The sequence below is a fragment of the Gracilinanus agilis genome, chromosome 6 (genome assembly GCF_016433145.1).
Source record: "Gracilinanus agilis isolate LMUSP501 chromosome 6, AgileGrace, whole genome shotgun sequence".
NCBI classification, from domain to species: Eukaryota; Metazoa; Chordata; class Mammalia; order Didelphimorphia; family Didelphidae; genus Gracilinanus; species Gracilinanus agilis.
The window spans coordinates 258,257,123-258,270,829 of NC_058135.1; the positions used below are offsets into that span (position 1 = coordinate 258,257,123).

Sequence of the window (13,707 nt, forward strand, 5' to 3'; positions counted from 1 at the left end):
TCCTTCTTTCCTTCCTTCCTTCTTTCCTTCTTCCTTCCTTCTTTCCTTCCTTCCTTCCCTCCTTCCTTCTTTCCTTCCCTCCTTCTTTCCTTCCTTCCTTCTTTCCTTCTTCCTTCCTTCTTTCCTTCTTCCTTCTTATTTCTTTTCTTCCTTATCTCCTTCCTTCCTTCCTTCCTTCCTTCTTCCCCTTCCTTCTATTATCCCAGACTCTCAGAGTAGAAATGGTCATCTAGTTTGAATTACCTTTGGGTGTTATACATATATTAAATTAATCAGGCTGCATTTATTAAGGTAAGGATGTAAACTTGGACATGTTTTAGATTTTTAAGCAAGCAGAGCTAAAAAAAAAAAAGAGCTTCTGTTTAAGCTCCAGTTAACTAGAGACTGAACCTTCCCTCCCCCTCTATTTCCTGCTTTGTGCCCACAAATAGGTTTATTTGGCCTACAACTATGCATAGAACATGTTTACTTACAGTCTTTGATCGAGGCCTTGCTTTCATCAACATCATTAAAAAAGGAATAGCCTAGGAAAGAAAAAACAAACAACACAAAACCACAAGAAACAACACATAATTCAGTGTTCATTTGGCAAGGACTCTAAGGCAAAGAAGGACTAGGGATTACAGCAGGGGGAGAGGAGACAAGGAAAAGAGCTCAGGGCTAGGCATCTCTACTGAGGAGATCTGTTTATATAAGGGAACTATTGAACAGGAGGAGGACATTTTGTCTTAATAGGTCCATTAAAAATCATTTTTATTTTTTTCCTCAATTATATGTAAAATTTTTTTAACATTGTTTTTTTTTAAATTGTGAACTCTAAATCCTTTCCCTCTTTTCCCTCCCCCTTTCTTGAGAAGGCAGGCGACTTGATATAGGTTATACATGTGGAGTCATGCAAAACATATTTCCATATTAGCCGTGTTGCAAAAGAATAGGTCCATTTGTAAGTCAGCCTATATACATGATAAGTAGCTGATTTTCTGGGTAGGAATTCCTTCCATCAAAGCAGATGACAACTTTCCTATAACTTGTTAGATAAGTCTTGGTAGAGAGTTTCCTGCGGCTCAGAGAAATTCAAGGACTTGTTCATGGCTACCCAGCAAGAATCCATGTCAGGAATAGACGTCCTGTTTCCCAGTGCCAGTCCCCTGCCCACGATAGCACTCTGCCTCTTAGACGGGTGACAACGTGCTTATTTTCAAAGACTGCTGAAAAGATTTCCCCAAATCATGGCCGTACAACAGTCTAAGTAGAGCCTCACCACGAGATATTGGTATTTAGTAAATATTGGTTCAATTTATTGGGGCTGACAACGTTGACCCAGGAGTCTGGAGATTAGAGTTGTAATCCCAGATTAATCATTAATTAGCCACATCTGTTCATTGCATCTCAGTTTACCCGGCTATAAAATGATCTCTAAGGCTCCCTTTATCTCTAAAGCCACCTTAAATGTTGCACCAAGCTGAAAACAAGTGGCACAAAAAGAAACACGAAGTTTGGGATCAGAAAACCTGGGTTCTTATTCTAGTTCTGCTACTTACAAAATGTGAGATCTGAGAGGAAGTCCTTTCACTTCTCTTGGACTTAGTTTTCCAATCTGTAAAGTGAGACACTTGTTCTAGAGAATCTCAGCTCTAAAGTCTATGACCCGGGAAAATTTGAGTTTACAAAATGGCGGGGAATGTGATTGCTTCAGATATTACATAATGAGATTTCATTATCTGAAGACTAATCATTCATTCCTCTTCGACTTTGATTAATAAACCAGCAACATTTGTTTTTGTGCAATTCTGGGTATCATAGTTCAAGGAAAATGTGATGAGTAGACAGGCAACTACCTTTGTCAACAAATTGCCAATGGAGAGTCATCTACTGGGTGTCCCCAGTCTTAAAGGCCCCAAAACCTTTTGGGACGCCCTGTATTAAAAAGAGACCCAGTCTGGAAGCATGGTAGAATGGAAAGAATGTGGAGTTGGCACCAGAAGAACTGGGTTCAAATCTTACTTCTGCCACTTATTCCCTTGGACAAATTACTTAACTGGACCTCACTTTTTCCATCATAAGGAGACTGAACTAGAATCAGAGATGTCAGACGGGGGACCATGGACCTCCTTTTCTCTTCTTCTTCTTCAAACCCTTATGTTCTGTCTTGGAACCAATACTAAGTATCATTTCCAAAGCAGAAGAAGAAGGCTAGGCAATGGGGGTTAAGTGACTTGCCCAGGACCTTGAACAAATCATTTTCCTTCTCTGCTTCTGTTTCCTCACCTGCAAAGTGAGGTTCTTATAGGAAAGGGATGAGGCTCTCCAATTCCTTCATTCTAGAAGATTATTTTAAATGTCCCTTCTAGCTCTGATTTTGTAATTTTTCTCTCTCCTTTGATATCTCTAGTGAAAAAGTCTTTAGGATTTTGTTGGCACCTTTGGGCCACAGGAAGCTAAACCTGATGGCAGACAAATCTTGGACATTGGGCTGCGAGGGCCCAGAGAGATTCTTTAATTCTTCCCAGAAATATAGCATCATGATCTAGTCCAATTACAAGGATGTTGGCCTCTCTCGCCCTGACCAGAACACACGTACAGATGCTATGTTTGGTTTTAGGTTGCTCCCTTTGAAGAAGGCCACTGGCAAATTGGAGGGCATCTGGTGGAGGGCAATCAGGATGATGGAGAATTTTCAGGTCATGCCATGTGGAGATCAGTGTTGGAAGGGACTGTCGTGTCTAGCCTATGGAAGACAAGTCATGGGTGTGGGGGTGGGCAAAGATAGCTGTCTTCAAGTATTCGAAAGTTTATCACATGGAAGAGTGATTCGATTTGCCCTGTTTGGACCTGCCCAGAGGGCAGAACTAAGATTGCAAAGAGGAAAATTTAAGTTAGATGTCAAGAAAGTCTCCTTAACTCTCCAAAGGTGGCTGTAGGGGGAGGTTGGGTACCATCTCACCGCAAGCCTTAGAGCAAAAGTTGGATGGCTGTTTGTCCCCAACATCAAAGAAGAAATATTTTTGGAGGGCAGCTGAGTGGCTCAGTGAATTGAGAGCCAGACCTAGAGATGGGAGGTTCTGGGTTCAAATCTGACCTCAGACACTTCCCAGCAGTGTGACCCTGGGCAAGTCACTTGACCCCCATTGCCTAGCTCTTACCACTCTTCTGCCTTAGAGTCAATACACAGTATTGACTCCAAGATGGAAGGTAAGGAGTTATTTTTAAAAAAATATATATTTTTTTCAGGAACTCATTGGAATAGATGGCTGCTGAGGTCCAATTCTAAAATTCAAGGAAGTTTTCAAGTCCATCTTTGTTATGAATCCTCCTGTAAATGACTTTCTTTTTTTTCATATTGTATTTTTATTTATTTGTTAAACGTTTCCCAGTTTTATCTTAATCAGGTGTAGGCTGCACTTGCTGAGACTTTGGTGCCTCTGACCCAAACATTTGTTCTATAAATTCCTTTCATTCAACTTGGCATAAAATAAGCAATCATAGAACCTGAGAGCTGGAAGGCAAGTCCAAGACCATCCATCCAGCCTCGTATCCAGTCCTGGGATCCCTTTTTTTTTAAACCCTTAACTTCTGTGCATTGGCTCCTAGGTGGAAGAGTGGTAAGGGTGGGCAATGGGGGTCAAGTGACTTGCTCAGGGTCACACAGCTAGGAAGTGTCTGAGGCCAGATTTGAACCTAGGACTTCCCGTCTCTAGGCCTGACTCTCCATCCACTGAGCTACCCAGCTGCCCCCTGGGATCCCTTTTGAAGCTTTCTTCATGGATGGTCACAGAGAATGTATTTGATTCTATCTGGGCAGGTCCGATGGCTTCTCTTACTGTACAAAGAGGTGATCCTTCTCATTCTACCTGCCTCACGGGGGCTGGTGTAGGGAAAGGACTCAGGAAGTAATTAAGTATCGTATAAGTGTGACTTATTATGTAGAGGAAAGGATGCTGAATTTGGCATTAGAGGCTCTGGATTTGACTCCCATGTAGCCTCAGGAAAATGCACTTCATCTCTCTCTGCCTCAGTTCTTCCACTGTAAAAATGAAGGGGTTGGGTTAGACGGCCCCAGAGGTCCCTTCAAGACCGAAACCTATCCTCCAACGAGGATATGATCTCCAGTGACTGGGAACCAGGAAGACTTGGGTTCAAATCTCATCCCTGATACTCTCCCAGTGAGGTGACCACTGGGAGAGTCACTTCATGTCGTTAGCCTCGGTTTCCTTCTCTGAAGGGTTTGGACTTGAAGATGTCCAGCTCTAAGTCTGTGACAACTAAGCCCTTAGCAGAGTGCCTGGAACAGAACGACGAGGGCCTTAATAAATGTTTATTGCTTGACTGAACCAAGGACTGTCCATTCTCCAATCAAGAACCTGATCGATGGTCTACGCTAGGCTGCTGAGTCAGTTTAGTCATACTCTTGGCGCCACCTTCTGGAAGTTTGATATTTGACCACATACGGAAGAATCTTCAATGAAACCTCAGTGAACTGGAATACTTGGGCATAAGAATAGGATTCAGGTTTATTTATTTATTTGCTTGCTTGCTTGTTTGTTTATCTATTTATTAAAACCCTCACCTTCCATCTTGAAATCAATACTATGTATTGGCTCCAAGGCAGAAGAGTGGTAAGGGCTAGGCAATGGGGGACAAGTGACTTGCCCAGGGTCACACAACTAGGAAATGTCTGAGGTCATATTTGAACCCAGAACCTCCCATCTCTGGACCTGGATCTCAATCTACTGAGCCACCCAACTGCCCTCAGGGATTCTGGTTTATTGGATGTTCTAGTTCATGGACATAAGAGCAACTCATTTTGTTCTGGCTTTGTTGTTGAGAAGAGTTATCAGATATCCACTGTGCACAGCCTAAGCTTTCTTTGATAATTGTCCCTGTCAAAAGAGCTGCTGTTATTATTCTCATCGTGAGTTCTCATTGTCCAGTCCTATTGGCAGAGATGAAGAAAGGAGCTGCATCTCTCCTGACTCCGGGGCATTCCTTGAAAGTAATCTTCTGCCATGCTGAATCGGGAACATACCCTCCCTTTCTCGTGATCGACCCATTTCCCCCAGAAGTGGAGCACAGCCCAAAGAGTCCTGTGAGTGGAGGTTTTTCTGCACTGGAACCCTAGCGGGCTCCATTTTCAAGAGGCCATTGACTTCATTCCCCTGCTTCCAGAGTAAGGCTAGAAAGCACCCAAGACTCAGGACAATAGGGTAAAAATAACAACAGTAACTAGCATCTCTTAACGCTCTGAGCTATGCAAAGCCCTTTACAAATGTCAAATAGCATGTTTTATTCTCACAACGACTCTAAGAAGTGGGCACTATTATCAATCCCCATTTTCCAGGTGGAGAACCTGAGCCCTTCAGAGGTTAAGTGACTTATCCAAGGTCTTACAGCTAGTATCTGAGTCCAGTTTTGAATCCTAAGTTTCTAAGTTCAGCACTCTACCTACTGAAGCACCTAAATTTCTCTCAAGCTACTTGGGTTAGGAAAAGTAGGATTAAGGTGCTGAGAATTAAATTTTCATATACCGTATTCAATTCCTATATATGAGAGAGAATGACTGTGTATTATTTCTGCATCTGGGACCCAGGTCAGAGATAACGTCCAGTCTGCTGCTTTTTGCATTTTCTCTGGCTTTGGGGATCCCAAGGAATGTCTTCCTTTTTTTTTTTTTAAACAGAATTTGGTTATTAGACGAAGGGAAGAAGGGTTCTTTTCCTGTGTATGTGACCTGACCACCTTTGGGGACGGGGAAGGGTCGATAGGTTGATGGATCCCCTTAATTAGTTATCACCAATTAGAGATGTCTTGAGAGGGTCAAGGATGGAGCTGAATAATGAGCTCCTAAAAAAGCTATTTATTTATTAAGTCGCTTAACCCAGCCCAGGTCCCTCTTGGTCCCAAGGGAGCCATGGACACCCATCGATTTTATCCGCTATGATGCCAGCCTAACCAATAAGCCTGAAAGAATCCAGAAGCTTACATTCTTACTCCCAAGTTAGTCTCTTGAGACAGTTAAACTAGAATCTGGATTCTCTGAATTGAAATCTTGCCTCAGATACTATGTGACCCTGAGTAACCTCTCATTTAACCTGGGACTCAGTTTCCTCATCTGTAAGACTGAGATAATAACAGCACCTATTTCCTAGGGTTATGGTGAGGATCAAGTGAGTTCCTATTTATTGAGTGCTTTGCGAAACTTAAAGCTGGCTACAAATGCTAATTATTTTATTATGATGATTAATTATAGGACCATGGACTTAGAAAGCATCTAGCCCAACCCTTTCATTTTACAGACAAGGAAACTGAGGCAGAGAGTCACAAAGTAACGCCACTAGCCAGTCGTAGCCTTCCACCCCTAAACACTGACCTTGTGTGCGGATGTTCTGGAGAATGAAGTACAAATATTCCCCGCAGATTCCAGCTGCATCCACGAACTCCTCCTGGCTCATGCTACACAGCTGAAGACCACTTATGTTGAAATGGCAGAAAGAAATACAATTGGCGTCCAACTTGTACTGGTCACAGCAGAACTGGAGCCACTCCCAGACATGGCGCTTCGTCCAGTACTCTGGGGGGACAGATGTCCAGTAGGAATCACAGGCTACAGGACAGAAGGAGAGGAGATGGCTGAGAGATTGGGAGGACAGCTCTTCCTGAAGGTCGCCCTGTTCTGATAGGTGGAGAAGCTGAAATTCCCATCTCCCTCTTACCATTCCCACCTCCTGCCTTCTCAGACTCCTAAATAATTTACGATATAGTCTAGGTATCATATAATTCACATTATAATGTAAAACATCACAAGTTGCAAAGCTGGGCAGCTAGGGCCAAAATAACTTTAAAATTTTTCTATTTATTTAATTAATTAAGAATATTTTCCCGTGGTTACAGGATTCACGTTATTTCCTTTCCCTCCCCTCGTCCCCCTCCCACAGTCAACACACAATTCCGCTGGGTTTTACATGTGTCATTGATCAAGACCTATTTCCATATTATTCGTATTTGCACTGGGGTGATTGTTCAGAGTTCTACATCCCCAATCATATCCCCATTGAACCATATGATCAAGCAAATGTTTTTCTTCAGTGTTTCTACTTCCACAGTTCTCTGGATATGGATAGTTTTCTTTCTCATAACTCCCTTCGAATTGTCCTGGGTCATTGCATTGCTGCCAGTACAGAAATTCATTACATTCTATTTTACCACAGTGTATCAGTCTCTGTGTACAATGTTCTTCTGGCTCTGCTCCTTTCGCTCTGCATCAATTCCTGGAGATCTTTCCAGTTCACATGGAATTCCTCCAGTTTATTATTCCTTTGAGCACAATAGTATTCCATCACCAGCAGGTACCACAATTTGTTCAGCCATTCCCCAGTTGAAGGACAACCCCTCATTTTCCAATTTTTTGCCACCACAAAGAGCACGGCTATAAATATTTTTGTACAAGTCTTTTTCCTTATGATCTCTTTGGGGTATAGGCAGTCTTTTAATGCCCTTTGGGCATAGTTCCACAAAATAACACTTTTAAGGAAGGCAGAAAAGAAGACAGGAGCCAAAGTCTCAATGGGAAGTGACCATCTTATCAAAGAAATACTTCCTAAAGATTGTGTCCTGCTTAAAGCTGTAAACAACATTCTTTCCCACCTCAAAACATTTTTTTTCTCTTTATAAAATGTGCCCAGTAGAGACAAGCAGCAAGAAGAAGTTTGCCAAATCAACTATTTAAGGATAAATTCAGTTAAGCCAAGTAAAAGGAAAAGGAAGGTAAATGCTAGGACATGATAAGTTTTCTTCTTCTGGGTGGGGATCTCACCTTGAGGAAGGAAGCATGTGTTAGCTGGTACCTTCTTATTTTAATTCATTATTCTGGTTAAGAATGCTAAGCTCCACAGTGACTACTCTAAGATTCCTTCTCTAAATTTTAGTACCTTGGATCAATACACAAGTTGCCCAGCCCTAGTTAGAACTCTGGTCCTCAGGATGGAAATGAAATCAGGAAAACGAATTTGTGGGCAATGGAATCATGCCATGGGCTCAGAATCCAGAGGAGAAAAAATAAAAGGAAAAAGAAAAAAAGGTACTATATTTATTTTGCTTCAGATGTTCTCCAGGTCTATTCTGGGAGATTACTTAATATTGGCAAGCTCTTCTGGAGCTTCTCTTGCCAAAGTATGCCTTCCCTTACCATGGAGTCATTCTCTGGCGTGCTGAATTTTTCCTGGATCTCCAACAAATCCTATCTCAACATAGCAAACGTCTCTTAGAAAAGGAACACTGGAGGAAAGAGGTAGAGAAGACAAGAGGAGACTTTTGATTCAAAAGACTTTTCCCACTTGACTCAATTCCTCTTTATTTGGGACCCTATGCACTGACAGAAGCTCAGTGGATTTTGGGATAGGGTGACTGGGAGCTGCCAGGGCTTGATCAAAGGCAGAAGTTAAGGCACCAACACACCTATAATGGCCCAGGAAGGGAGGAAGCCAGGAAAATCAGCAAGGATGGGAGGCCCAGAGCATGCAGAGGATACAGGAGAAAGAAAGGATAGAATGTTCGGCAAATAGCTGTAGGAAGAGTTTAATGTATCATGTTGATCTAGACAGCTTACAGACTGTCTTTATTAGCTATCAAAGTATTTGGGCTATACCTAACTTTTGGTATCTTCTTATTTCAGACATTTAGTAGCTATGTGACCCTGGGCAAGTCACTACTGCCTTGGACTCATCAAAAATAAAATGGACTTGATGGCTTCCAAGGCTCCTTCCAATTTTAAGTCTATGATCCCACGTGGCTTCTCTCCCTTGCTAGACTGTTAGCTAACTAAGGGTAGGGTCTATGTCTTTTCCATCATCTCCTGGGACCCAGAACACAGTGTGCCCAACATGAGCTTACTTCAGTGATTCGAAAGACCTCACTCAGATCTCACCACAGATGTACAAAATCTCAGAATGGTAGAATGAGAAAGGTTTTGGGGGGCATCTACTCCAACTGGCATTTGACCAAGAGACTCTTCATGATAACCCAAGAAGAAGAGTCTTTGTGAGAAGACCCTCAATGAGGGAAGCCCAATACTATCCTTTATAGACCATTTCACTGTTTTGTTGTTTAGTTGTGTCTAACTTTGTGACCTCATTTGGAGTTTTCTTGGCAAAGATACCACGTGATACTTGGCAAAATGGTTTGCCGTTTCATTCTCCAGCCCATTTTTCATATAAGGAAACTGAGGCAAATAGGGTTGAATGACTTGCCCAAGGTCACATGGCTAGTAAGTTTCTGAGACCAGATTAGAACTTAGGAAGATGAGTCTTTCTGACTCCAGGCCTGGCATTCTATCCTGTGCCACATAGCTGCCCCTTTGGATGGCTCTAAATGTTAAGAACTTTTCCCAGATGTCAAGTCTAAATATGAATGACCATTTATTTGTTTTTTCCATTCATGGTTCCTAGCTCTGCCCTTTGGGGCCAAATGATAGGAGTGACTGAATGAAAAAAATTATTAAGCTCTTATTGGGCCTCCAAATAAAAAGTAAGACAACCCTTGCTCTCCAAGGAGCTCACAGATGAATGAAGGAGATAACACACACAGTATGTTAGCTACAAGGCAGATGGAAAGGTCCCATAGTTTTTAGGGTATAGTATCAAAGAAGACAGTCAGATTTCTTCTTTACTGTTATTTTCATTGATAAAATCATATGTCTTTCTGATGTTTGGCCATTTGATGGTGCCAAGAACTTTGGTGGAGAGAACCTACTTTTCAAAGGTCTCTGTAGTTATGATTGCTGAGGTAGCATGGGTAGCCCCTGGAGGGGTAATTGCTGGGTCAGATCTTTATAGGTGTTACTGTCTGAGTTGATGACTGCAGGGCTTAGGCTGGAAGGAAGCAGGATGGGTGATCTTGTAGACATTCCTATTCCCAAGATTCTGGGTTGAGAGTTCTAGGCTATTTTCACAGGGGAGTCACTGATCGAGGTGCTAATGGTGGTTGGCTTTCTAGGGCACATGCTACCTCCTATTTCTCCCTTAGGGTGCCTTGATTCTTTGGCTATGCTGACTTGCCTGCCCATAGGAGGTAGCTTGTGGCAATGGTCAACTTTTTCTTCATAGGGGTCACTTATCTAGATGATGGATTCAGGGGCTGGATTTTAAAAATAGAGCCAGTGGTCTGGTGGGTAGGGAGTGGGGCATTTGATATTTCCAGATTATTTCTGGATTATTTCCATTGGATTCTCAATGGGGAGGGGAGTAGTTGAAGTGATTTGATCAGTTCTTGCCTCTAACTCCTTCTTCCATAAGACAAATATTCAAGAACTTGAAGATAGATCTTCTGTTGCCTCCCTTCCTTTCTTATTCTTCTCCTTCCAGGATAAAGAGCCCCAACTCCTTCAACCAATTCACATATAGCATGAACCCAGAGTCTTCCATCATTCTGGATGTCCTTCCTCTGGATAATTTCCCATTTATGAATGTCCTTCTTAAATTTCAGTTCCAGAACTGAGCACCACAGATATAGTCTTCCTGGGACACCTGGGTGGCTCCTCCATCTTATAATTGATGGTTTCCATGGGTTGTCCAGGCCTCAAAATTCATCACATGATGGCCAACCTTTTGGTGACAGAGACTTTAGGAACTTAGGATGACTGTCAATGAGGAAACCCAGCAGATATAGTGTTGGACTTTGTTGTCAGGAAGACATCTCTTTGAATCCTACCTCAGTCATTTACTTAGGTTAGTGATTTGTTTGGCAAGTCACTTCAACCTTCTGAACCTCCTTTTCTTCACCTATAAAGTGAAATCAGTAAGAGCGCCTGGGCTTTGAAGACCTTAAAGAGTTATGGAAAGGCTAATTATTGGTATGGTATGGTTTTTCCTTATCCTCATAACATGCTTATTTTGGTAGGATATGCTCAAACATCTAGGTGGTGGCAGCTGGGTGGCATAACAGATAGAGCAACAAGTCTGGAACTGGGAAGACTCATCTTCTTGGGTTAAAATTGGGTGAAAGTCTCAGGTGCTTACTAGTTATGTGACTCTGCACAAGTCACTTAACCCTGTTTGCCTCAGTTTCCTCATCTGGAAAAGGAGCTGGAGAAGGAAATGACAAACCACTCCAGTTATCTTTGCTAAGAAATCTCCAAGTGGGGTCATGAGGGTTAGAACATGACGATGACAGCTCAGGTCCTTACTCTGTTGGCCTCTGTTGACGTTGTTTTTGAGAGCTCAGCTCATGTACACACCCCAGTGAGACACTGAAGAGGACTTTAGTGGAGAAGTACATGGGCCTAGTATATCTGTTGGATGAATGAGTATATACAATTGGTGGCAAATGGCAACAAGTGATATCACAATAAAACATCTTTCTTTCTCCCATTGGTGTCCTCACTGAAACAGCACATATGATGGGCCATCTGCATACAGAAAATAGGCAAAGCCAGTCCCTGATGGATTAGGTGCTTGGCTTCCTTGCCTGTAAAATGAGGGAGTTGGATGATTTGATTTTTGTGGTGTCTCCCAGCTCTAGATTTTATGATCCTATTAACAAAGACAAGCTCATTTTCCAAAGCACAGGGAACTAGGAGTTTGAAGACTTGATTCTAATCTTATTTTTGCCACTCATTAGATTCTGGACAATTCATTTACTAGTTCTGGGCCTCAGTTTGCTCGTAAGTCAAATGAAAGAGTTGACCTTGGGATAAGGAATTTGGGGTGAGGGGAAGTGGAGCAGCATAGAGACTCACAGAGCTCATCACCTAAGATGTGGGGGTAGCAAATTCTATTGGGTCTTTGAGTCTAGGATATGAATCCGGCTCAGCTATTGGTGTGACCAAAGGAAATTCCCGAACCTCTTTAGGCTTCATGGATGGGGAGCTAGCTGGCACAGCAGATAGAGTGTTGGGTCTGGAGTCAGGAAGACTCGTCATCCTGAGTTCAAATCTGGTCTCAGACACTCTCTTGAGCAAGTCACTCAACCCTGTTTGCTTCCGTTTCCTCATTTGTAAAATGAGCTGAAAAAGAAAATGGCAAATGACTCTAGCACCTTTGCCAAGAAAACCCCAAATGGGGTCATAAAGAGTCAGACATGACTAAAATGGCTGAACAACAACATACAAACACAAACATATTTCTATTTCCATATTTATATGTTCTCTCTTCCATTAGAATGTGAGAGTGGGGACTGTTTTCTTTCTTTCTTCTTCTTTTTTTTAAATTTAGTTTTGCTTTGCTTTCTTGGGGAATGTCTTCCTCTTAGCAGAGTGCCTAACCCATAGTTAACACTCCTTGATTAACTATAGTTCATATTTCAAATATATGCCATAATCAGATCAATAATACCATTGCTCCTGGAAAGATATTTTCATTGCTACCTTTATGATTCTACTTACCACTCCTGAATATGTTCAGAACCAAAATACCTCTCCCAGGACACCACTGTCCCCATTAGAATGTAAGCTCCTTGAGGGCAGGACTTGTCTTTCTTTTTTAAAAATTTGTATCCCCATGCTGAGCACAACGGACTTGGCATGAAACAAGTGCCCGACAAATGCTCTTTTATCCATTCATTCACATCTCGGTGACGCCACCATGGAGAGCGCCAAGAGCAGGTATCATGTATATATAAAACTTGACTTAAAAAAAAAAAAAGCAACAAAAACACTTGACTTCATTGAAGAAAACAATGAAGGCTAGTTGAAGTCAGAGAAGTTACCCATGGAGGCTCAGCAAGGAAGTCCCCAGAACTCTGGAGTTCGCCCACCAGCTCCCTCAGGGTTTGTTCTCCTTGGAGGGGTCGCTCTTGAGACAATAGCACCCTATTGCCAAGGTTATGTCATTTCTTCTCTTCATTTCTAACCTGAAGGGAACCCAGGAGCCCTTTGGCTTTCCTGGTATTCTGGCAAAGACAAGTTTATTAACCTTGAAAATTTTCAGTAGTTGGTCCTGAAACTTTGCCCTGACTATGATAAATATCAGTATTGTTGGCAATGGAAGAGCCACGGTTTATTCTTTTTCATGGAACAATTCCTGCCGAGTCTCCCTCCCTCCCTCCCTCCCTCCCTCCCTTTCTCTTTTTTGCCTGTTTGCTTTGGCTTCCTAAGAGAATCAGATTATTTCTGGAAGCTGGGAGGACTGCAGATTCAGAGAAACACCAGGGTGGGGAGTGAGTGGGCACTGACACTGGCTGTGAAGGTGTTGCTGGCACAGGGGAGCCTTCTTCCACTGCTCAAGCCTTTGAACCCTTCCCCACAGAGCCTGCCTTGTATAGAATCTCAGTTCTCTTGGAAGGAGTCATAAAGCCAAATCATGCCATGCTTTTAGGAGCAGGAGGAAAAAATAATAAACCCCACAACAAATGCCAATAATAGTCACTCAAGAAAAACCAAAACAAAACAGAAAACCAAAACTCGGCCAACCAGAAGAGAAAATGAATAATACAATTGATAACCTTTTATTTCAGAGATTCTTAACTTGGATCCGTGAACTTTTTACAACTATATTGTAATGATTCTAACCTTTGTAATCCCCTATTTATTTCATTTCATTTCATTTTATTTTATTTTATTTTATTTTATCTTATCTTATCTTATCTTATCTTATCTTATTTTATTATTTTATTTTATCTTATTTTATCTTATCTTATTTTATTTTATTTTATTTTATCTTATTTTATTTTATTTTATTTTATTTTATCTTATTTTATTTTATTTTATGCTTTTCAAAA

The 13,707-nt window shown here is 41.8% G+C and overlaps 1 protein-coding gene across 2 annotated transcripts in view; it reads right to left on the reverse strand.

Annotated features, from left to right (window-relative positions):
• The window catches only part of ELF5 (E74 like ETS transcription factor 5), a 42,653-nt gene that overhangs the window by 17,495 nt on the left and 11,451 nt on the right, over positions 1-13,707 (reverse strand). The window contains exons 2-3 of one of the 2 annotated variants that reach the window (XM_044680102.1): positions 6,368-6,601; positions 474-524 (exon numbers count right to left, since the gene is read on the reverse strand). The exons of the other annotated variant lie outside the window; for it this stretch is intronic. Of the exons in view, the coding sequence (XP_044536037.1) occupies positions 474-524; positions 6,368-6,601 (285 nt within the window). The remainder of the gene's footprint in view (positions 1-473; positions 525-6,367; positions 6,602-13,707) is intronic. 2 annotated transcript variants of the gene reach the window in all.